Raw genomic sequence first — 25055 nt, 5'->3', positions numbered from 1 at the left:
AAATGTTTGGAGAAAATGCTGTTACTCACTCAGTGTGTGATTTAAGCAGGATCTGATGCTTAAGCTGCTGGCCTTCACAAAGCTGCAGGTGAAAGATGAAGCCCGAGATTCCTTGCAGCTTCTGACTGAGATCCTTCACTTTCAGCTCTCCTATCTTGGCATGTACAAACACCATGAACTTCCATGTGCTGTAAAGGAGAAAGGTGCAATTTTGTTATTCAGATCACTGGTAAGCAATATATATATTGAAATATTTTGCATTTGTTAGCAGCTAGTGAATCTTTAATGTCTACGTATTTAAGTTTTTATTTGGTTTTAAAATCTTTTCATTTATTATGATGGTATAAGTTTGTGTTGAAGAAAAAATAATTGTTCTTCTTATTCTGATGTCCCACTGGCAAATGGAGATATATGTACCTTCCTAAATGTACTCCTTAAATAATGAAATAACTATAGTTTACATGTAAACCACACCATATTTATTTTTATGCAACATTTCAAGCAAAATTGCAAACTTCTAACCTGACAGGTGCTCGTCTTGCTTTGCCAGATTAATCTTTTGCGCTGGCACAGTGCTTTGTAGAATCGCCTGACTGCTATAAGGTAACATGTAGATAGTGGAAGAGAAAAAGAAAGAAATGCAAGGCCAGTAGCAGACTTATACCTGCAGTCTACAAACCCCAATTCCAATGAATTTGGGATGTTGTGTAAAACGTAAATAAAACAGAATACAGTGATTTGCAAATCTTTTTCAACTTATTTTCAATCAAATATACTACAAAGATAAGATATTTGATGTTCAAACTGATAAACTATATTGTTTTTTTGCAAATATTCACTCATTTTGAATCTGATGCTGGGACAAAGTATGTTCACCACTGTGTTACATCACATTTCCTTTCAAAAACGCGCAATGAGCACAAGGGAACTGAAGACACTAGTTGTTGAAGCTTCGTAGGTGGAATTCTTTCCCATTCTTGCTTGATGTACGACTTCAGTCGCTCAAGCAGTTTATTTTTATTGTTGTATTTTGTGCTTCATAATGCACTACACATTTTCAAAAGGAGACAGGTCTGTCCAGTCTAATACCTGCACTCTTTTACTATGAAGCCATGCTGCTGTAACTGAATGTGGCTTAGTATTGTCTTGCTGAAATAAACACGGACGTCTATGAAAAAGACGCCGCTTGGATGGCAGCATATGTTGCTCCAAAACCTGTATGTACCTTCCAGCAATAATGGTGCCTAGATGTGCAAGTTCCCCGTACCATGGGCACTAATACACCTCCATACCATTACAAATGCTGGCTTTTGAACTTTGCGCTCATCACAATCTGGATGGTCATTTCCCTCTTCAGCCCAGAGGATATAATGTCCATGATTTCAAAAAACAATTTGAAAAGAGGACTCATCAGACCACTGCACACTTTTCCACCTTGTGTCCATCTCAGATGAGCTCAGGCCCAGAGAAGTTGGTTGGTGTTTCTGGATGTTGTTAATATATGGCTTTGTGTGGTAGAGTTCTAACTTGCACTTGTAACAACAAACTGTGTGTGTGTGTGTTTTTTTTAAAGAGAGCAGGGGAATGACATGCAGTAAATGGCCACGAACTGGATTTGAACCCATGAGCTCTGCAGTGAAGACTATAGTCACTGTTAATGGGTTGCCCGCACAGCCAGCTGAGCTATGAGGGCACCCAAGCTGTGTTTACTGACAGTGGTTTTCCAAAGTGTTCCTGAGTCCACCTGGTAACATCCTTCACAAAATGATGTTGGTTTTTAATGCGGTGCCGCCTGAGGGATCAAAGGTCACATGCATTTAATGTTGCTGCTTACATGCAGAGATTTCTCCAGATTGTTTGAATGTCTTGATGATATTATGGACTGAAACCCCTAAATTCCTTGCAATTCTACATTGAGAAACCTTGTTCTTAAACTGCTGGACCATTTGCTCATGCAGTTGTTCACAAAGTGGTAAAGCTCGCCCCATCCTTGCTTGTGAATGACTGAGACTTTCGGGGATGCTCCTTTTATACCCAATCATGACACTCATCTGTCTCAAAATTAACCGGTTCACCTGTAGAATGTTCCAAATAGGTGTTTTGTGAGCATTCCTCAACGTTCCCAGTCTTGTGTTGCCCCTGTCCTAGCTTTTTGTTGCAGGCATCAAATTCAAAATGAGTGAATACTTGCATAAAAAACAATGAAGTTTATCAGTTTGAATTAGAGATTAAAAATCTTGTCTTTGTAGTAAATTCGATTGAATATAGGTTGAAAAAGATTTGTAAATCACTGTATTCTGTTTTAATTTACGTTTTACATCCAAATGAACAGGAGTCATCTACCTGTCAATGGACCAGTTTTGGGCCAATGCTGAAATTTAATTAAAAACCTTTATGGGCTGATAATGGAGAAGCACTGATATCATCATGCATTCCTCAGTAAAGTACAAGTTGTTCCTGCATTTGTGTTTTTGTATTTCTGTTTGGACTAAATAAGTGTGATCTAAAGCTATGGGATGTTCTGAGTAGCTATTTCCCCTTGTTGCAGTCTTATGCTAAGCTAAGCTAACTACCTGCAGGCTGAGGCTATATACTTGGCAGACAGTTGAGTGTGGTATTGGTGATTTTATTTAACTTCATCTCTAGTTTGTGACATTCTGTCTTTAGTGCAATACTGATGTTTTATTCCTATGGTTTGACTGTTAAATTCCTTTATAACAAATGAAAGAGGGAGAATATGGCACAATTTGCAGTATTTCAGATAGTTTATAGACTGATTCTGTTGGCCTACTTTTGGAGTAAAAATAACATGATTGAATTAAAATCTGCCTGATTAAAGCAAATGGCAATGATGAAATCTTTTTTTTAGGTGTGCATTTTGTGATACTGTGAAAAGAGTGTTTGAACAAGAAAAGAAGCTGGGTTTGAGACTTCTAAAGAATCATACAGCTATATATTACATTTTTTAATTATCCAAAACAAGAGCTTTGTTTTGTTTGTTTCAGTGTTTTTGAGGGCCATCTTTACTGCCAGCATGAAGGGAAATGATTCATTCCAATAACTATTCATACATGTCAGCACTGCATCAGATACACATGAACATTTTACCTCAGAAAATATGAAAATATATTTTATTAATCTGGCTTTGTTGCATAATCGTCGTGATTGTTCTCTTTGTGTCAGCTGCGTATCACTCACTCCTTCCTCCTGGACAGCAGCAGGCAGTCATTGAACAAGTGGAGGTACACAGGCTTTGTGGGTAACTTGAGCTTCGATCCAGAAATGCTCATCATCTGGGTGTCCACTTCTAGGAGTTCACCATGTTTCACCAGCCAGCGGGACTGAGAGATGAGAGGAAAAATCTGCAAAAAAAGAAGTAAGCGACAATGTATCAAAAATAATAATAAAGAGAAACAAACCCTGTGGGAAAAAGTATGGAAAACAGTCAAAAGAACCTTTAATCACCTTGCCCTCAAAGTGAATTTTCTTGTTGAGGTGGATAAGTTCTTCCATCCTCTTCATTGACTGCACACTGGAGTTACATTCTTTGATGATCTAAGAAAACACATACCAACATGGTTATTACTGTTGTGCCTCACCAGTGATAATTCAGGTATTCACCCAACTGGCTATTAGGGATGATAATCACTACCTTTTTTAGCTCATTGAAAGCTTTTGTGGCAGTGTCCTCATCTCGAGAGCCCGGTGTTGTCCTCTTTAAGATGTTCTGAAAAATAAGGCCATGCAATTGAGTGAGTAAAACTTCTGTCATGTGTTGATTGTGGGAATAAAAGTTGCAGCAAAGTGCTTTCAATATTCCTCCATTTACAGCTCCATGTAATTGTGTTTCAAGTGTGAACATGAATTCTGCACTGAAGATTTAATCATGTACCTCCACCAGCATTTTAAGCCGGGTGATCCTCTGAAACGGGAGGATTAGAAAAGAGGTCAGAGGAAGTCTTTGGCAGATGGGGTCCTCCTCCAAGCGAGCCAGGATGCCGGGGAAACGAGTGTTTTCGTGCCTGAGAGGACATGGCGAAGACATTTATAGAAGCATTTTAATCACTTCTGGTGAATGTGAATGAAAATTCCAGCCTGCATTTTACTCTGAGAAAAACATGTTCAGCCGACTAGAGACTAGCTACTAGAGCAAGTTAAGTCATGCAGGTGTAAAATAACACCTGAACACCCTTAGAGGACATCCAGCACAAAACAATTGGACTTTATACACAGCAGTCAGCCACAGAGGTAGTACTTTACGTAAATGCACATTCAGTATACAGCAGATATATTCCTGTGCAATATCACTTTAGTGTCAAATGATTCAAAATTTAACATCTAATTGTGTTACTTCTAAGTTGAATAGTAGTATATTTTGTTCTTGAGTAAAATTTAAAACTAACAGTTTAGATTTACTATACTAAAATTACCAAATATACTTTTATTTTTTTTATATACTTTATATGATTATCTTTATTTCTGATTACACAATCAATCCTCCTCAGCCCGGCAGCTACCAGATTTCTTCAGAGATGTTCTGTCATTCTTCAGAATTTTTTTTCAGTGATTCTTTGCTGGAGGGATTGTGCTGCTGTGCCTCTCTCTTTAAAACTGGATTCTGGCAACAATCTTGGCCAGGTCATACTTACACTTCCAATCACAGACAAGAGTCATCTTGTCGGCTAGTATTTTGGCAAATCTGCAGGCTTTTATGGTATCATCTGCAAATATCTTCTCTCCAACACATTTTGCACTCAAGCAGCCCCATACCTTCACACTCGCGCCTCTATACTGCACTGCCAAGACGATGCATTCACTGTGTTAGTCCTCACTCGGATCACATCAAACATGCTGGAATCCATCTGAGCCGAACAAATTGGTTTAGTTCTCATTTGGCCAAAGAATGTACTCCCAGTATTATTTAGGCTTCTCATCTTGTTCTTTTTCAAAGTTTCATCTTGAGGTTTTTCATCAAACAGAATGATGCGGGATGATTTCATGTACTGTTCTTCACACTGTCGTAACTGTCTTAGAAACTCATATTTCCATTGATAACTGCTGTGCCAAATTAGAAGAACTTCCCCATCTGTGTGTGCAAGTCAGCAAGTCATGACCACCGTGGCTCTAATTAGTGGTATTATGGCTCATTCTGTACCTCCTGATTACTGCTGCAACATTGTTTTGGACATTTTTTGCGATGTCACTTATCTTTCTGAAAACTGCAGTTATTGAGAGGTGTTTCAATTTTGAATCATGTGACATTCAAATGATTGCACAGTATACCCAGTCCTTTACTATACTGTATATGTTCACATCTCTATTAAAAATAATTGCTTACAGCAAACGCTGGTACGTCTGCTCCTGGTAAGCCTGGTTGGTTACATAAGGTAAATAAACCCTTCGCAGAGCCGGGCAGTGATCCAGAACGATGTCACAGACATCAAATCTGAGAATGTCTTCCTCCAGCCTGTGCTCCAAGTCCTGAAGAAACCTGCACACAGTAAATTAGCAGAAAAAAAAACACTCAAAGAAAGAGACATGATTGCTGAGGTGTTGAAACACAGGCTGGTGGGCAATAGAGGCACATCAGCTACATATTACTTCACCTCTCACTGACATCTTTGACTTCAGGCAGCTTGGAGAAGAGCCACTGCTTATCCTGAGTCCCAAGAGACTCTGCAAGCTCCTGCGACAGCATGAAGTGGTCCACCGCAATTGTCAAACTACGAATGTATGATGCCTCAGATGTCACCAACTCAAACTTGGCCTGAGTAGAGGTAGATGCAGTATTTCAACGTTGTGAAGAGATGCAGCATTCAAACAGAGAATCTATTCAGTCCCAAATGAAACGTGTTTCAGTATTTTCTTCACCTCCTGTAATTTTCTTTCCTCATTGCTGAAGTTGTCGAGCTGACCGCTGGTTCGAACATCAGGTATGTCCTGCCACAGAGCAAAAGCAGAGCCTCGTGATGAACGAAAGGAGCTGGATGGAGACAGATTGGATGGCGATGGGGTCCCATCTGACCCCTCGTCCCTGAGCCCCTCCTCCTCTGTGCCTGGCTCCTTCCCTTGCTGCCTCTGGATCTCTCTATTGATGGCAACATCGCTGTATTCCTGGTACAAAATTGCTGCAAAATCAAAAAGTTGACAGTAAAAAAGGCTGTTGTAAGGGATATGAAGGCAAGATGTGGTATAAATGGTTTAGTGCAAAATATCTCAGGTAAACTTACAGCTTGGCAAAAACCTTGATAGTCGATTTGAACTAGGAACAGATGGTGTGCTCACATCCTCCTCTATGGATTTCTTTCGCATTCTGTGAAGAAAATATTAAATTACATCAATAGATGTTCTTTAAGAGTTGCAGATTTTGCAAACCAATATTTTTTGTACCATTGGCTACTATTTACCCGAGTTTTGTGCTCCACCGATGCAAAGGCATCCCATTGTCACTGCTGGGCAGTGGAGGTGCTGGTCCTACAGGACTGTGTGGGGCGCTATCACTAGAGCCTCCTGAACTGCGATGTCTGGAGTTGGACTTATCTACAGAGAATAAAAAGCAGACAGTGCTGGTGTGAGGTCTAGGGAAGCCTCAATCAAAGAATTCATGATATTTGAACTTTACTGGAAGTTTTGGGACAACTTCTAAAATCAGTCTCAGATATGTAAGGCTTTTTGATGACAGTTAATCTGTTTGCCATTTCTAATCTACCAAACAAAATACTGACCAGCCACTATATGAAAACCACCAACAGATGAAGTGAATAACATTGATCATCTTGTGACACTGAAATACTCTATGCCAGGTAACACTGGGCTCTGGTATTCATGTGGATCTAATGATTACCACCCATTCAAACACTGCTGTGGACCAAGGAGAGCAAGCACTCCAAGCAGACTGTGCAACAGCACTACCAGACTGCAGCAACCATTCATGCTCACAATCACACCCAGGGCAATTAAGACATCACTTATTTATTTGGAGTGTGGTGGGGAATCGAAGCAATCATAGAAAACCCATACAGGCGCAGGGTAAACATCCACACCCCAGAAAGAAAGCCAAATAGCAGGGTAATAATCCAGAATGTTCTTGCTGTTGGATGACAGTGCTGACCACTGCACTACTGTATGATTCTAGAGTCTGCTAATTGGAGAATTGTTTCGCTAGCAAATAGTCATGGCTTGTTTGAGAGTAACAGCAAACATTCAGGACATGAGGGTATAAAAATAAACAAATCATGAACCAAGGCTTTCACAGCTTTAAAATGTCAACCCAACTGAACACCATTGAGGATCATTACTAAAACACCAAATGATTCTGAGTCATTCCTCCACTAGTGCATAAGTTGTGTCAGTTAGCACTGAAGCTGTGGTAACATGCTGGCCACTTTGTGAAGTCACTTCCTATTCATTTGTCTTTGTTACTAGCTGGGCTGTGTTGTTGTCAACTTACAGTCAGTGTTGGGGCTGAGGCTGCTGGTGCTCTGTCTGTCCCTGGAGGCTACTCGAGCAGACAGCGACTTCCCCAGCTTCAAGGTGAATGAGTTCTTCCTTTGAGACAGCTGCAGTCTCGATATCAGTTCTGAAGCTGAGAAGCGCCGCCGTTCCTGGTCTCCTTGGCGGCCGCGTGACAAAAAGCTCATACCTGTGGCAATCGATGTATCTACGCTTCCTCTCTCCTCCTCCACCCCTGGCATGGAGTCCTCTATTATTTGCAGAGGTTCTGCAGGTAGACTGAAAATATCATTGTGACCGAGGTTTGGGAGATCTGTAACACCATCTGTGGATGAAGGACTTGAAATGGCTTCCAGAGAGGATAATCCACTGAGGTCCTCTTCCAGGAAAGATGCAAAAGGTCCAGGAAAGATGTATTCTGCATCCAGGATAGGGCTGCTGAGTGATTCATCACTCAGACTGTCTGGGGAATAAACTTGCATTTTCCTGCCTGGGGACAAAAAAATAACTTCATAAGATTATGATAAAACATGTAACAGATTTTTAAAAATGTTATCAGCTTTGTCAACAGTGAAAATACTCCTCACTCACGGATAGACTTCTCTTTCAATGATCCTTGTGATGTTCTCCTCTGAGGCTGGCAGGAATCTGGGCCTGGAAACCCTGGACATTCAGGTGAGGATGGCGAGCAAGGTACCTGAGATTCCCAGGAGTCTGGGTTTGTGTATAGAGAAGACAGAGGAAATGACAGCGGGAGGCTAAGAGCTGCATGGAGAGGACGACATACAGTTGTGACGGTCCGTGGCTTTTCAATCTGCTCCGGCAAAGAAGTCCTAGTGCCATTATGGCTTTCAAGCTCGCTGACATCTGCAGCATGTGGAAGAGAGTTCAAATTCAAATTTGCTTCATGCTCACTGTCTGTTCTGTGGCAGCCATTCTGCATGTCATTCAGTTCATTTAGCGTGTGTCTGAGACCATTTAGTGGCAAAGAGTGGGTCATGCATTGTGCGTCTGGAATCACAGTCGGCCTTGGAGAGACAAAGCTGTTTAATTTCGCAGTCGGTGGTGGTTGGAGCTCAATAAAAGCCAATGTTTCTTGCTGGCACACGGCAACATGCTTGTGGTGGCATGTATGAAGGAGAGGCCTGTTCTCCTGGGCCTCACTCAGACCCTGGGACTCTCCTGAGCCTGGGATCCACATGCTGGGACTCTCTCTGCAGCGAAAAGCACTAAGGTGGGGTTGGAAATCAGGAAAAGGTGAGAATCCATAGCCAGGGAGCATGGCTGAACAGGCACATGGGGGCTGCAAAAGGAGAGAGACAGAAGATCACTTCAGTGTTTAATTAAAATGCACATTTTTGAAATTCAAACAGAACAGCTTTAATAAACGTTTCAAAGGGACTGTATGAAAATTATTGGTGTGGCGAGGACAGTATTCACTGCATTATTCATATTTTCCTCATAAAATAGCGAAAAAAACTGAAGACAAAGAATTTAACAGCATAGGAAATACATCCATTCATTATTATTACACCGCTTAATTCTCATTAGGGTCACAGTGGGGTTAGAGTCTATCCCAGATGACTTAAAGTGAAGGCAGGGGACACACTGGACAGGTCACCAGTCTATCACAGGACTACATTTAAGGATAAACAATTACACTCATATTGACACCTATGGACAATTTAGAGGTACCAATTAATCCCGGCATGTTTTTGGACTCAGGGAAGAAGCCGGAGAACCCAGAGAAAACCCACACACGTACAGAGAGAACATGCAAACTCCATACAGAAAGATGGGATGCGAACTGGTGATCTTCTAGCTGCAAGGCGAAAGTACATTTTTATTACAAATTACTTCTGTCCATTTAGACGATGAATAAATAAATAAATCACACACTCCTGAAATAAATAACGCAAAACGAAACCGACCAAATTCAGACAGGAATATTTTTAAGATCTGCTAACCACCTGTGGAGGTGAGACGACAGGGCCGAAATCTTTTCTATACGTGGTAAATGATCTGTGTACTTTTCTGCTGGTGAAAGGTAGCCTGACTAGGTGGAAACACCACCCGGGTACCTAAATGGGTCACACTTGGATTGCACGTCTTAATGTCACTTGCTGTACTAATGAATTGAGAACGAAGATACATAAAGAATGTGAGTATTTTCTCCGTATTGTTACCGTTTAAAAGAGAAAACTGGATCATTTGCAAGTATTATGTTATCTACACTAGTGTTCAAAAGTGTGGGGTCACCCAGACAATTTCATGTTTTATATGAAAATTCACACTTTTATCCATGTGCTAACATAACTGCACAAGGGTTTTCTAATCATCAATTAGCTTTTCAACACCATTAGCTAACACAATGTAGCATTAGAACACAGGAGTGATGGTTGCTGGAAATGTTCCTCTGTACCCCTATGTAGATATTCCATTAAAAATCAGCTGTTTCCAGCTAGAATAGTCATTTACCATATTAACAATGTCTAGACTGTATTTCTGATTCATTTAATGTTATCTTCATTGAAAAAACTGCTTTTCTTTCAAAAATAAGGACATTTCTAAGTGACTCCAAACTCATAATGAGCCGCCAGTCAGGTAATTGGCAAATGGACTAAAGCGAGTTTTAATTTTAGAATCGTCTAAAATAAAGTGTGAATTTTATGTAAATATCTACATGTCTTCCACGAGAAACAATCCAGTGTGTTCAACTAAACCAATATGGCAGCAAGCATTTTATCTTGGAACCAAACATGGTTCACTGGATGCAACTCAGTGTTAGCAGCTTAGCTTAGTGTGTCCAGAGGATTCCACAGACTCGATGGTGTGTTATATTATATTCTGTTTATTAAATCATTCAGACAGTCTGTGGATATTAAGTTGGTGGAGGTGGCAGAGGAATGACTTTCTAAAATGGCTTCTTCACAATTTTGGGATTCATGCAGCCTCATTTAGGGTGAAGACACACACACCTGCACACAGATAGAAGCAGACGGACCCAGAAACTACTGACATGTGTGGGTTGTTAAACAGTCAAACGCAGTCTTCACACATAGACACAGACACACACACACGCACACACAGTTAAGTCTGGTGTAGTGTGTCTCCTGAGCTGTGTCTTCCTGCTCTAATTAAAGACTTCTCTACACACAGCATTCAGCCCCTGTACTTAACATCTCCACACACACAGAAACACATCAGCTGCAGACAGAGTACCACAACAGAAAGACAGACAGTGGGAGCACATTCTCAACACTCTCACCTTCCTCCTGAGAAAAATACTCATCTATCAGTCTGGTTGATGGTCTATCTTCCTGTCAGCCTGCGGTCTGCTCGTTTTTCTGATTGAATATTTACAGCGAGTGTCTGTTAAAACTCAGCGATGGGTCATAAAGTCAGCTCTCCTGACAGGTTCTTTAAACATACATCAGTGGAGCCCTGTCTCTTCTTACCCTCCTGCTTCCTGAGCAAGTAATCCTCAACTTCTGCCTAAACACCTGGTAAAAGGAATGGGGCCGGCGCTTACCTACAACACACACAGTCTTGTATGCGCAGAAGGACGCAGAGGTACATTGTTTTACAGTTTACTTGTGAACTGTGAGAGCCTGTGACTCACATCCTCACAGGCTCTTAACACATGCTACTTTTATAAGAGGCTGCGGTAGATAACAGCACCTCATAAATTCTTCTGTTTTGTTGGCAATAACAACCAAAAGATTAATAAGTACATTTTTATTACAGGTCAAGTAACCATAGCTTTTTAGCACTTGTTCTCCCAGTTGAAGTACGAGCTCATATGACATTTAGTCCAGGCATTAGCCTTGCAGGTACAGAGAGTAAATCCACTGCCTCACATTTAATCCTTACTCTGCTGTTTCAAGTCAGCTCTGTTTTGTTAATTTTTGTTTGAATTAGCTGGTGATTGCTCATGATGAAAAGTCACAGTTAAGCTTTTTAGCATTGTTGTACATTATCAATCAAAAGTATACTTCTACTACATGCCTTTTGTCTGAAGCAAAATCTCAAAACATAGACTTAGTATTCTGTATAGTGTTCAGTTTGGGGCACAGAGAAGGTTGAACGTTAATTGTTAACTTCTTATCGCTTTTATCTATTCACAGCCACACACTGCAGTAACTATAACCTCCAATTCATGCGTGTTTATTTGTGAACTACACTGTAAAATCGTTAGGAGATATATACAAATATGTAACATTACAGTTTGTATTATCAGATTAACTGTACTTCTGTAATTTACATGAACACAGTGGCCTTAGAGAGATTTACAGACCGCATTAATGCTTCATCTGAAAGTACAACTTTGTGTATTATGCTGCTTGTTTGCGTGTTGAATCACAGACTTGAAATCATAGTTCACCTTCCTTTTTGTTGCAGGCACATGTGCAGTGTGCTGTGAATATGAGGCTGCTGAAAAGCCACACCTGTTCTTGCAGTAAAGGTAGGCAGGTCAGTCAATCCTATCTCTCCGTGTTTCCCTCTTACACACACACACACACACACACACACACACACACACACACACACACACACGTTTGCATGCATGCATGCACACGCAAACACGACTTCACACACACACACACAGACACATACACACACACACATACACACACACACACACACACACACACACACACACACACACACACACACACACACACACACACACACACACACACACACACACATACAGGGTAGTGGAGGCACAAATGGTTACCTGTTCCTGGCTGTAGACAAAGGCAGCCTTTATCTGGTGGCTGGGCTAGGCTGCCCTGAGCACAGGACACCTGAGAGGATGTGGGAACTGCTTATACTGATCCACTCATATAGTGCAGCCACTGAGCCATATAAACACATCCAGACCATTGCTGCATAATGACACAAGCTTATTGGTGTCTGGATGTGATTACTGGCTGGTTATACTGTAATCCTGCTGTATGTACAGCGTTATCTAAATTTTACTTTCTTCTATCTAAAGTCTGCCATGTAAGACCAAATGTGAATTGTTTACAGTGTACTGTCGAGACAAAAAATATGATCTCAGTTTCCATGATCATGTCACAATCCTAATGAATGAATGCTCACATAGTCCTCCACTAAACATCCAAGTCGTCATAAATCAGCACACTCTGTAGAAAATTAGTCATCTTTTCATTTGATCATGGAAACCTCAAAGATCCCAAAAAACTGACAGAAAGCCTCACCGCCACATTTATCACAACATGAAAGCATCCGATTACACTTACTGCACATTCCTCACACTGATACAATTATATCACGCTATTAAAATTTCAATTCCAAAGATGTGTAATTTCCCTTGTCATAGCAGGGTGTTATTTGTGACTGTGATGGACTTTGCAGCCAGTGTTTCTCCCTGTAATTTCACTAGGCTGCTCTAAGACACCGTGTCTGCATACAGAAGTTAATGAATGGCAGTCTGGCATGCCTTTAATGCCAGCAGCCATTCAAAGAGCGTTTTTAATTGTAATATTATTCATCTGAATGGTCTCAGAATAATCCTTTAATGGCCTGTATCACATAAATGTGAGCATAAACCCACTGCTGATTCAGCTCCTTGAAAGAGTCAGAGTTGTGTAATCACATAATTTAAGTTAGTTTGATGTTTGCCGAGGCAGGTGAGGGGGGAACAAATGGATTCAGTGCTGGAGCTGTTTGTGGTTTATCTAGCTGAAGACATACATTTCTAAACTGTTTTCTCTCCTAATGTTTGGTGTGCTTTAAAGGGGCAGTAAGCAAGACACTTACTGTTCATAGATGAAATTGATTTCGATACGTTTGTGTGCAGAAGAGAAGGGACATTTTCTTGGTTTTCTAGGATCAAGGATAACTTCAAATTGATAGGACATCAGCATATAATTTACATATCAACATGACCCACTCCTGGATAAATAGATTGACGATAATCTCTTTTTGAGACGACAGGGCCGAAATGTTTTTTAGCCAATTCGTGGTTTTGATACGACTGACACAAACTTTGAAAGCAGACACTCATGTTGCACCCTTCATAGTACAACAGGTACAAGCACATTACCATTTAAAAGTTTGGGGTGACTTAGAAATGTCTTCATTTTTGAAAGAAAAACTTTTTTTTCCCCAGTGAAGATAACATTAAATTAATCAAAAATATAGTCTAGACATTGCTAATGTGGTAAATGACTATTCTAGATGGAAACAGCTGATTTTTAATGGAATATCTCCATAGAAGTACAGAGGAACATTTCCAGCAACCATCACTCCTGTGTTCTAATGCTACATTGTGGTAGCTAATGGTGCTCAAAGACTACTTGATGATTAGAAAACCCTTGTGCAGTTATGTTAGCACATGAATAAAAGTGTGAGTTTTTATGGAAAACATGGAATTGTCTGGGTGACCCTAAACTTTTGAACAGCAGCGTATATCTACACAGTCACACTGCCCCTCCTGTGGATGTGTCCCAAAGCTTGTGATTTTGTACTTTCTACAGTATATAGCAGCTGGTTACAGACTGAGCTATAACATCATGTCAGGGACTATTTCCAAGACATGTCAAGCAAAGACTGTGAATGTAGCTCAGGATTTTTGTACAATTTAGAACTTCCTGCTGTGTTTTAGTTAAACTGAAGGAAAGCATGTACAAGTGAGTGCACCTACAAAATCAGCTACTTAATTTGCTAATCTTTAAATGATGAATTATGCAGTATATTTGCAATCAGCACATTCGCAGTGTATGTAGGCATCCATGCAGACCCTTAAGGGAAATGAAAGTTTACATCACACATGCACTACTGTTCAAAAGTTTGTGGTCATTTAGAAATGCCCTTATTTTTGAAAGAAAAGATAGCATTAAACGAATCAGAAATACAGTCTAGACATTGTTAATGTTGTAATGAATATTGTAGTTGGAAACAGCTGATTTTTAATGTAATATCTCCATAGGGGTACAGAGGAACATTTCCAGCAACCATCACTCCTGTGTTCTAATGCTACATTGTGTTAGCTAATGGTGTAGAAAGCCTCATTGATGATTAGAAAACCCTTGTGAAATTGTGTTAGCACATGAATACAAGTGTGTGCTTTCATGTAAAACATGAAATTGTCTGGATGACCCAAACCTTTTGAAGGGTAGTGTACTCTGTCAGAGAAAGCATGACTTGGCCTTTAAACTAAAAAAAGAAAGAAAAAAGAAAGAAAAAACATGGCAGCTGCTCTCGATTTGTCAGTCATCACTTAAACTGCAGAACCTATTTCAAAATCCCCCTAATGTTCTATGAAACACAAGGTTTGGCTTCCCACTATGTTTCTAACAAGCTCACTGACAACAGTCAAACACACTGCTCAGGTCATCAGGCTGTGTTTTGTGTATAAAGACTCAAACTATGAACTAATCCAAACAATGAAGACAGGCACTGTAATTCCCACATTAAAAGCTGTAAATACACACAAGAAAACCAAATAAATATTAATCCATCCCTGAAAAAAGTCCTTGGAAAAAATAGTCCTAGAATAATTTCTCTGGGACAAGCTGCCTACAGTATGTTTCAGAGTTGAGCTTTGTTAGGAAGCATTATTTAGTTTAATATGAAACATAATTTGCATATGTTTGAGTCATCTGCGCAAACATGAAACTTGACTTTGGCTTGTGTAACCTCAGACTAGGTGACACAAAATATTTCAGCTTTAAAGTCTAAAAAGCCTCATTTTTAAGTGTAACCAGTGAACGAGGACCTTAGGAAAAGTAGTTGTGGTGCTACTGCACTGGCTGGAAAAACAACAGAGCCAGTCACTGCTTTGTCGAGGGAATTTAGAAGGTGGGGATTCCATCTAATTTGGCCAGAGCCAATGACATCAATGAAAAATGGTGACAAAAAAAATGGCCACAAAATTGTGACAGATCAAATAATTATGTTAATCAACAATTCAAAAGTAATGGCTGTTTTTGATTATTTAATTTTCAATAAATTTTTATTTATTGTTACTTTTGTGAGTTTCAAGTGATTTCAGTGAGAATTGTGGGTTTTTCCTTCTTTAATTGAGGGGTACCAACAATTTTGTCCACGTGTGTATATGTCAAGTTAAAGAAATACATCTGTGATTAAATAGCTCTTAAAATCTGTATTTTTTCCTTCAAAAACTTGGTTCAACCTGCTTCTCTGCCATCTACAGATGTTATCAATAAATGAGTTTTCTTCCAAAACAGAAAACAGCCAACATAAAAATGATTTCAGGCTTAAGATATAAAACACTGTGACAATTTAGTCTGATAATCAGGAACCAGTAGAAACATGTTTCTCTCACACATTCTCAGAAATCATCAAAAATCATTGATTATTTATTGGACTTTGTTTGCTGCATGTGATGGAAATCTGAATATCCAAGCATGTTGAGCTGTATCTAATCACAGTGATTAGACTTTCTTGCACGGGAAAAGAAAACCTGCCATTTTCTCCCTCCCCCACACACTTTCTCTCCGTCAGCGTAAGTCCAGTGTGTTTGTTCAGACAGAGCGGAGTGTCCTAACAGTTTGGTGTGACCAGCTCATGTGTGTGTGTGAGATCGCAGTTTAACTCGGTCACATCAGACCACTAATTGCCAAGCAGTAGACTAAAGAGCCCAGCATTGTCTGCTGATACAAGACATGACATCATTCAGCGTCACTTCTGGGAAAGCCACAGTCCTGAACTCCGTGTTTGTGAAACTCCACTGTAAAAAAATGTTATTATACGGTAAAAGAAAATTCTAACAGCTGTCGTTGCCAGAAAGCTACCACAGAATTACAATAAAACATTTTTCTTACATATTAGAAATGTATTGATACTGTTGATTATGTGGGAAAAAATCTGCTTAATGTAAAAGTAAAAGTTTTAATCTTTAAAAACTGCTTGTTTTACTTAAAAATTTACATAAAAAATACCTATAAAATAAAACTTGTGTGTGACCAATTATAAATATCATAGCATTTTTCCATTATTAGCACAACAGTTAGCATATTTGACATTTAAAAAATGTATTTTTGACATAAATGCAAAAATTGCTGTTATAGCTGTCATAAATATTAAAGCGTATGTCCGTTATTAACACAAAAGTACATTAATTTGACCGGTAACAAACTGTATTTGTTTTTTTACATGAAATAAATGCAAAAACATTACTTGGTATAAATATTACAGCATGTTTTCATTATGAGTACATACATTTAATTGGGAAAAATTGCATTCTTTTAGAGAAATTAATGCAAAAACGACAGTATTGGATGATATACATATTACAGCATTTTTTCAATAAATAACTGTGTAAGAGTGGGGAAATGTATTTTTTGAAGAGAAAAAAAACTAAACTTTTTCCTGACTACTCTACGTATGGTGATTCAGTGTTATATAAACTGGATCAAACTGTTTGAGAGTCATTGTTTCACAGTTTTTCACTCTACTAACTTTTTTTACAGTGTAGTTTTTGGGACATTTTTCACTGCTGAGACTCTGGTAACTTGCCAGCTAGAAACGGGCTCATTTATCTATGATTTATGCTTACTTCAAACTGGAAATAGATATTTTTAAAAGTTATTACTGTGCAATTTTAAGTTTTGTAAATAAATGGAGTGACTTTGAATATTCTGAAATGGTAAAAATTCTCTCCTGTGTTTCTCCATTTATGGTTATTTTTACCATCTCATAACATTTTTCGATCAGTTCTTGGTTTCTAGTCTGTCTTATGATTGATTAAGCCCAGTAATTTGCCTCAACCACGCTGATGTCCCTTTACACAACTTGGATTTTATTTTGTGTGTGATTTCACATGTACTGCAAACACCTGCATGGAAAACCAGGCATTGTCGTCTTGGTATTTTAATGGGATTCATCTTAATCTCTCAATCAAAACAAACTACTCAGCGAGACTTGAATTCCAATCAGCGAAATCACACCAGATGTCTGGGTGATGTGTTAATGTGCGTTTGTTTTTTGGAAAGAGCAGACGCCTCGGTTGTGTGAGAGTGAATTCAGGTCAGAGAGTTTCTTGGTATTCATTCTTCCTCCAGCCTCCACCCACTGAGACAGGTGAGCGCCCCAGAGGCTATGGAGGAGGCGGGTGGGGGGTTACCCAAATGTTTACACATGGTGTGAGTCCTCTTAATCCTCCTCTAAAGCCTCAGGCAACATACCCACGACCTTCTGGGACACTATAGAGATGCATGCTTGACAACTTGGCTTTCAGTCGCACAAAGCTGTGCCCTACATGGTTCACCTGAATCTGAGTGTGTGCGAGAAGTTGAAGCAGCACTTTGATTGAAAGCGACAAGACGTGGCGAGGCCTCCCCTAACCTTGTGTGTCACCCAGTGGGATTCCCTAATAGAAACAGACAAACGGCAATCTCTCGTTTAAAAGCCTGAAAAAATGGCAACCATCTCACGCGTAAATGCCAAAACTTTTGGATCTTAAACGTCCCCCCCCCCCCCCCCCCCCCCCCCCCCGCTTTCACTCCTCCACCATAAGAACTGCAGGCGGATAAGCTGATGCCCAGGAGATGCACAGCCAGGATAGTAAAGACACAAAGGAGCTATTGACAAAACTTATGGAAATAACCTGATCTAATTATGGTGCTTTGTCATAAGTCACAAAAGCTACTAAGTTGATGGAGCGCCAAGAATCCAACAGGTAGTAAATCCAGAAAATCTCATAATCAGTACCTTCTGACAGACAATGGTTATCAGTGTGCAATGAGATTCGAAGGAAAAGAGGAGTGATTTAGAGTGATTTGGTGAGTTACATAGGAAAAGTTGTAACAAGTACAGTATGTAATATGTAGTTTACATCAAGCAAATAGCCATCACAACACACCAGAGCCGAGGGTCTTCATATTTCCTCTTTTGTCTGACCAACGGTGCAAAAGACAATATTCTGTCTTTCTTCTCATAAATCAGTTCCCTGAAAAGATCAAATTAACTGGTTACAACAAGTATTATTCATGTATCCAAAGCCTGATATTTCTCTGCGCCCTAGTTATTTTGAAAAAACTGCTAAAACAACAGTGATTATCTGTTGTTGTACTAGCTGCTATGCTGTCTCTTTACTTCAAACATACACACAGTTGTTTCATTCAGTTCCACTACAGCGGAAAATATGTGGTAATTCATCGCTGAAAACAGTCCCAAACAAATGCATTGCTTGTGTTCTTTTGATTCATGCTTGCTAAAAAAAAGGAGGAAAAAGAAAAGAGAAGTGTGCAAATGTTTTCTTAAATTTTTTGGCCGTTACTTGTGACCGAGTTTTCAAGTTGTACATCTTTGCTGTATGAACCAATAGACATGATGCTGAAAGTCACAAAGGAGAGTATTGCAAGATGGACTGACACATCACTGGCTTGAACCCACTAAACAAAGAAACCAGTCAGTGGGTCTGAAAGCCATGTGTATCTTCTTTTAAAAACAAAATGCCAAATTCACAGCATTTGTCAGAGTCAGAGAGTGCAAAAATGGATTGTCAGATTTTCAACATCTTTGCATGGTAATAGTCTGTGATCTGCTGCTCCATCAGGAAAATTCACCAAATCCAAGCTTATGATCAATCAAAATTCCTATATTTACACGCCTCATTGAGAATGTTTGCCAAAATAAATGATTTGCAGGAACAAGAACAACATTTGTGTGCTCCTCAGTGCAAGTAAGAAGCAAATACTGACTCAGCTGCCAGCAACCGTTGTGGCAAAAAATCTGCTTTTTGGCTGAACTGCAGGCTGTGTGTGCATAGAGAGCAGATAGGAGACAAGTAAATAAATGACTACCATGTATTTTTAGCGTTAGCAACACCTGCATACCTTTGAAAAATGTTGGGCATGTCGATTCCAGGTTTTACTCAACTTTTGCAAAAAAAAAGAGAGAAGTAAGAGACAAAGAAATGTAAGTTTTTCTTCTTTTTAATGATTTATGACATTATAACTGAGTTTTACTGTAGAAAATAAATATTTCTGAGTTCTCTCTACTTCTAGCCATGGCTGTGCTGTTTTCATTGTGGTGTCTTTAGTATGGTGACTTCATATTGCAGTGAAAAATGAGCCAACAGGGGGTAAAACTGCTGGCATTGAGAGGGTTCATCTTTATATGGGGTTTGTTGATGATAAGAACTACATCCTTTAGTTGTTGTAGTCATTACTGGTGTTTTACGTTCTTCAGCACGTGAAGCTTTCTAGTAAATGCACAACAAAAGAGAAGGTATGCCATTCATGCATGTGTGGCTTCGTTATTGGTTGTGTTTTTATTCTTTTAGTCTAAGTTTGTTACAAAGAAGAAGCTTGGGTTTGTTGCACTCAAACTGTCAGTCAGAACGCTTTGATTTCAATCTGATCCTTTGCCACTGAGCTCTCGAGAGGCTGACCTACTTTACGTCAAATTGCTGATGCATCTCTTGCATTCATCTGCTCTTGTGTTCACACGCTCTCCTCCTTGCTGTTTTCTAGCTCTCTGCTCCACTTCTTCCCATCTGAGCACCTCCACCCGACTACTTGCTTTTTTATCTGGACAGGTATGGACAAGCCATTTGTTGTTTTGAAATCTGATCACCTAGCAGGATGACCATCAAGACACAATTCCTTTTCCTCAAGAGCTGGAGCTACAAACTTTTTAAAAGCAAACTCTGAACATCTGGCAGCATAATCACGATTAGAGCGGTGATTTTAAAAGAGAGCTCTTAGAATTGAAGGTGGGGAAAAATACTTTTGCTTCTGTTGAATACCAGAGCAACACCTGTTTTATTTTTTAAATTTAAGTTAAGGAGACATGCAAAGCAAATTCTGTTTAAGAAATGTTGCCTCCAAAGCCAGAAATGTAGGGAGTATAATGTGAAACACACATTGCAAAGTACTGGCCAAGTCATAATAGGAAATAACCTGAGGGCTACAGTGCTAGACAGGTGTGCAGGAACACAGTCAGTGCAATGCTCGGCACACATCGCCTCTGGGCTCAAATTTCAAAATTCAGCCTCTTTTAACCTTCATGCATGAGCCAAATATTCTTTGACATGCAGTTTAACTAATAGATGACAGAGCCAGTGCACTGCTCCCTAAACAGCAAAACTTTAGGCTTTCAAGGGGTCAAAGTCGTCTCAGAAAGTTGTCTCAAAGCCACGGCTTTCCTGTACTACTATTATCTCAATGCACAAGCTTTTAACTCTGTAGGTGGTCCGTTTTATCGTCCAGGTTTCAAGACAAGTTCATGTCCAACTAGAGAAGCTTCCTACCACCCCGATAAGACCCCCTGACACACACAGACACTTTTCCACATTCCCTGGATGACTCGGCACGCTCATTCCTCTGAAACTGACCGCTTAGCTGAGGCAGGAGACAAACAAAGAAACTCAACGATACACGTGCAGGAGCAAAGGCTGCTATTATGGACCGTTAAAGCTGCTGCTATTTAGGCCACAAGCCAAAAAGCCAAAAGTGCAGGAAAGTGACCAAGTCTGTTTAAAATGTCAGTGCCAGTCATGCTTAAATGGCAGGTTGCTTTCAGTTGATGATGCCTCGTGATTTTAGCCTAGATTTGACAAAAACAGGTCAGCACAAAGCACAACAGACAGTCAGGTTCAGGGCAGCAGCAGAGCAAGGCGGCGCAAAGAGAGCACTTGCTAGCTAGGGAAGATGAGGGAGTAAGAGATGGGATGAGGGTGAGGTGTGGCCTCCTCGATCTCTTTTTTATGCACCATATAGACAGACACACTCACACACATGCTCAGACAGCCACTGTCTGAGTGGCAGGTGATGAGGCAGGTGCTCTCCAGACACACAGTTATGGGGGCAGGAGGAAGTGGGAAGAAGGAGCACTACTGTGGTGAGCTGAGTTATAACTCTGAGGGTGATATGAGCAGGCATGCAGAGTGAAATCAAATCTCCTTTTGTGCTCTTACACGCTAGAAATTCTGTCAGAGCTAAAAGAAATCCCAAGTTTCCAATGCTAAGACTTTTTAAAAAACACCATCAGATGCCTGTTTTCATGCAGGGGATCTGGAGCCTGTGATAAAATGCAGTAAAACAGGTCCTGATTTATACTTTGTGGTGGTACAAGCAACGTGCAGATGGTGCTTTCAAGTCAGACATGCCGCAGTAAATGCGGTGATCCAAAAACACCCACAACTATCTAATTGTGCTCCAGCCAAAATATGCACCTCCAGACCATCCATACACAACAGCAGCAGCAGCAGCAGTCAACTCTCATGACAATACACTGAGTCATCAGGACAGCAGACAGAAAGGCAGCCGTCACCTCAGCTCAACCTCTTGCTGATAGTGTCTGAAAGATGCTGAGAATAAGTCTGGAGGGTGTTAATCTGCTTTGGATTGAGGCCACGCTCCCCATGGAAGAGAACAGCTTCCACAGTCTTATAAATCATAACCTGTCTGCTGGATGCCATCACCGCGTTGTTCTTTATCCCCCATGAAACAGCGTCAACACTTTGACCAGCTGGATTCTCTACATGAGCCAACATACACACATATGCACATGAGGACATTAACTAATACACGCATTCACATGTCTAGAAGCAGACGTACACACAGAGTCAGTTGCTAACAACTTGAGGCTCTGTTTTCCTGAAGCCACTGGCACAGAAGCTGCTTGAGTTTTATGCTAAAATATTCCACAGATTAGAAGCGAGCAGAATGAGTGAGCCAGGGCGCCAAGCTTCAGCCATGTACAGTTTTTAACAACCCCTCATCCAACATATTCCAGACAAGCACTTACCTGCCCTGCTCTGCAACGACTCATTGTTGCACTGTAACCATCACATTTAAGGCTCATCTCATTCTGCACTTCCTAGAGCTGCTGGAAACACTATGGATGCAAGCAAAAACCTTCCAAGAAAATAAAGAGGAGTTAGCTAATAGAATAGCTAGTAATGTCACTGGCAGGATATATGCATCTACCTGACCTGGATATGTGTCTCTTATCAGCCTTTGTCTTGCAATAAAGTTGAAACAATACTAAAACTATCATGTTTCGCATTTTAATTCAACAACACCTCAGCTTGCATTCAAAATCTTCACTTAAAAATCTGCTTTTGTTGATTACTGAAGATCCATGTCATTTTGATAATTACATAGAAACAGTATTTGCTTTGTTGTCAGAACACATACGCTGTCAGATAAATGCAGTGCACCTGAAAAGCTACACTTTCCACAAGTGCAACTACACAAAGCACAGGCTGCACTCTCAGGCAAACAGCACAGCTGGACTTTCATTCCCAGCAGAAACAGTCTCCGATAAACAGGTGTAGGGTTAAAGTTGGAATGTGTGTGCAGATTTCATCGCTTCATTTGTTTTTTTTAGAGTTACAGTTCCTGTTTGTTTAGTACTGTACCTCAGTGGCGTTAGCAGCCTAGTGTGTGTGCTGGATGGCAGCGAGCAGCAGTGTGTGGATCCAGGCCATCCCAGGGTCAGGCTGAGCTGCTCTGCTATCCATTGCTGCCTTGTGTTCCTCCTGGCTTCTCTCCTCCCTTTTCCCCTTGCAGTTTTGTATACACAGACTTTTCAGACCTGCAGTCTTCTGCTTGGTTCTCTTAATTCTTCTTCTTCTTTTGCTCCTCAGAAAAACAAAAGCAGGCTGAAAAAAGAGCCACCACTTGCTGCTCTCAGAGTTACTTACAATGCAGATCCCCTCTCAAAGCTCCTCTGCTCTCTCTTCCCTCTCGTTTCTTTCCCCTCCCTCCCTCTCTCTCTCTTTCTCTGCTACTGTTGGGGAAGTGCTCTCTTATTTTCTCTTTTCCTCCTCCCCTTCTCTTGCCCTTCCTCTAACTCTAATAGTTATTTAGTGTCTCATTTCAGCACCTGCTTTGAGACAGGGAGAGGAGGGATAGGCAGACAAGGAAGGAATAATGTTGCTCCTCTGCAGGAGTGTGTACTAGTAAACATGTGTATGTGTGTGTGCAATGTGATGGTAGCATGTTTATTAGTCAAAGTGCATTTGTTGTGTGTGTTTATGTATTTTATGCTATTTGAGTGTGTAGTTTGTGCATTTTCACGTATTGATTCAAAACAAGCATAAATCCCTGCATGCTAAAGCATACATTTGCATGTCAATCTTTATTTTTGTACAGGGTGACACAAAAAAACAGGAACTTTTTAACAATCGTCCTCCTGTACGAATGCATTCTTGAAATCTGCTGTTGAGAGTCCTCATTGACCGCTGCAACATCTCAGCTGGGATACTGTGAATTTCATCCTGAATTCTCTGTTTGAACTCATCTAAAGTTCTTGGTAGAGTCGTGTACACTTTACTCTTGAGATAGCCCCAGGTAGATTTCAAGAATGCATTTGTACAGGAGGACGCCATAGTAATTTTTAAAAAAAGAAAATTCCATCGTTTCTTAAATGGCATGTTTTAAGATTTCAATTACTATGAATAAAATATTTTTCTTCCATCACTCTTGGTTTTATTGGATTGTTAAAAAGTTCACGTTTTTTTGTGTCACCCTGTATATTTGCAACCCTGTTCGTGCGGCTTCATTTTTAGGATAGCCTCTGGGTGTGTGTGTGTTTCGCCAAATGTCAGACTGTGAGCTGGTGACAGAAAGAAGCTGCTAAGGCATGCTTAAACTCTTCTCTCTCAGTGTTCCCTGCTTCCTGCTGCATCAACTATGTTCACTAATCAAACATGAAAAGAATGCTAGTGGGTTGTGGAGGTGGGGAGTTGGGTTAACTCGGGACACCAGTTTACTCAACAGTCATGGACATCTAATTGTTCCCGTTTTTGTTGGTGGAAAATAGGTCACTATAGGCCTCTAAGCTGTCTGCGATTTTACTTTTGTGTCATCACTATTCTGAGAAAAAAAAATTAAATAGTAGCACTTAGAATTAAAACATAACTAGTGGCAATTTAAAATATTTTTGGTAAGATAAAATGTAGGGTGTACAATAGAATTAAGATTTTAAATTAGTCAAAAAGCAAGGCAAAGGTTTGTGTGGCATTTTTAACGGTGCATTGATATTTTTATATTAATGATATGAAATGTGACACAGAAACAGGATCAGGTTGGTATTGTTTTTCCTGTTTTGTTTTTTTTTGTTTGTTTGTTTTTTTACTGCTCAGGTGAATCCCCGTGCTATGCCACGTTGTTTTGTTTGCTGCATCATTACCTTGTGGCTTATTTGGGGCTTTCGTCTGCAGCTCATGCATGCGAGCGACTCCCTCCTCACTCCAGGAGTCAGTGAATGAGCCAGCCGGTCGGTGTCCACAGTGCATACCTGTGCTCGCTGACATGTACTAACTCACTCTTCCTGCAGGCCATGGCAGAGGAACGCACAGCAATCATAACAATCCAAAGATGAACGTGGCCAAGAGAGACGAAGGGAGGGAGGAAGAGAGCGTGCATTAAAAAAACATAAGGACTAAAGGGACGAAACCAGAGAAAGCGGGAGGAGCGAGTGGTGAAGAAAGGGTGCGTTGGAAGAGGAGGATAAGAGGAGACAAGATAAAATAAAAGTCAGGAGTTGCCCAAGGCCACAGCTATTGGTGGAGGTGGAGAGGGGAGGAGGAGGAGAGAAATCATTAACGAACACCTGTCTGTTTCTGAATTATAATAAATCAGCTGCTTCTT

The 25055-nt window shown here is 40.3% G+C and overlaps 1 protein-coding gene across 1 annotated transcript in view; it reads right to left on the bottom strand.

The window, feature by feature from the left end:
- Window positions 1-25029, bottom strand: part of arhgef19 (Rho guanine nucleotide exchange factor (GEF) 19) — a 28111-nt gene extending 3082 nt beyond the window's left edge. The window contains exons 1-13 of the mRNA XM_022194037.2: window positions 22820-25029; window positions 8044-8755; window positions 7451-7942; window positions 6408-6540; window positions 6231-6313; window positions 5872-6128; window positions 5607-5767; window positions 5339-5491; window positions 3893-4022; window positions 3653-3727; window positions 3466-3555; window positions 3199-3362; window positions 30-188 (exon numbers count right to left, since the gene is read on the bottom strand). Coding sequence (XP_022049729.1) covers window positions 30-188; window positions 3199-3362; window positions 3466-3555; window positions 3653-3727; window positions 3893-4022; window positions 5339-5491; window positions 5607-5767; window positions 5872-6128; window positions 6231-6313; window positions 6408-6540; window positions 7451-7942; window positions 8044-8734 — 2588 coding nt within the window. The 5' untranslated portion in view covers window positions 8735-8755; window positions 22820-25029. The remainder of the gene's footprint in view (window positions 1-29; window positions 189-3198; window positions 3363-3465; window positions 3556-3652; window positions 3728-3892; window positions 4023-5338; window positions 5492-5606; window positions 5768-5871; window positions 6129-6230; window positions 6314-6407; window positions 6541-7450; window positions 7943-8043; window positions 8756-22819) is intronic.
- Window positions 25030-25055: the final 26 nt, after the last annotated feature.

This window comes from Acanthochromis polyacanthus, chromosome 6 (genome assembly GCF_021347895.1).
Source record: "Acanthochromis polyacanthus isolate Apoly-LR-REF ecotype Palm Island chromosome 6, KAUST_Apoly_ChrSc, whole genome shotgun sequence".
NCBI classification, from domain to species: Eukaryota; Metazoa; Chordata; class Actinopteri; family Pomacentridae; genus Acanthochromis; species Acanthochromis polyacanthus.
Note: the sequence above shows the minus strand (reverse complement) of the source record. Positions and strands in the feature narration are given on the sequence as shown.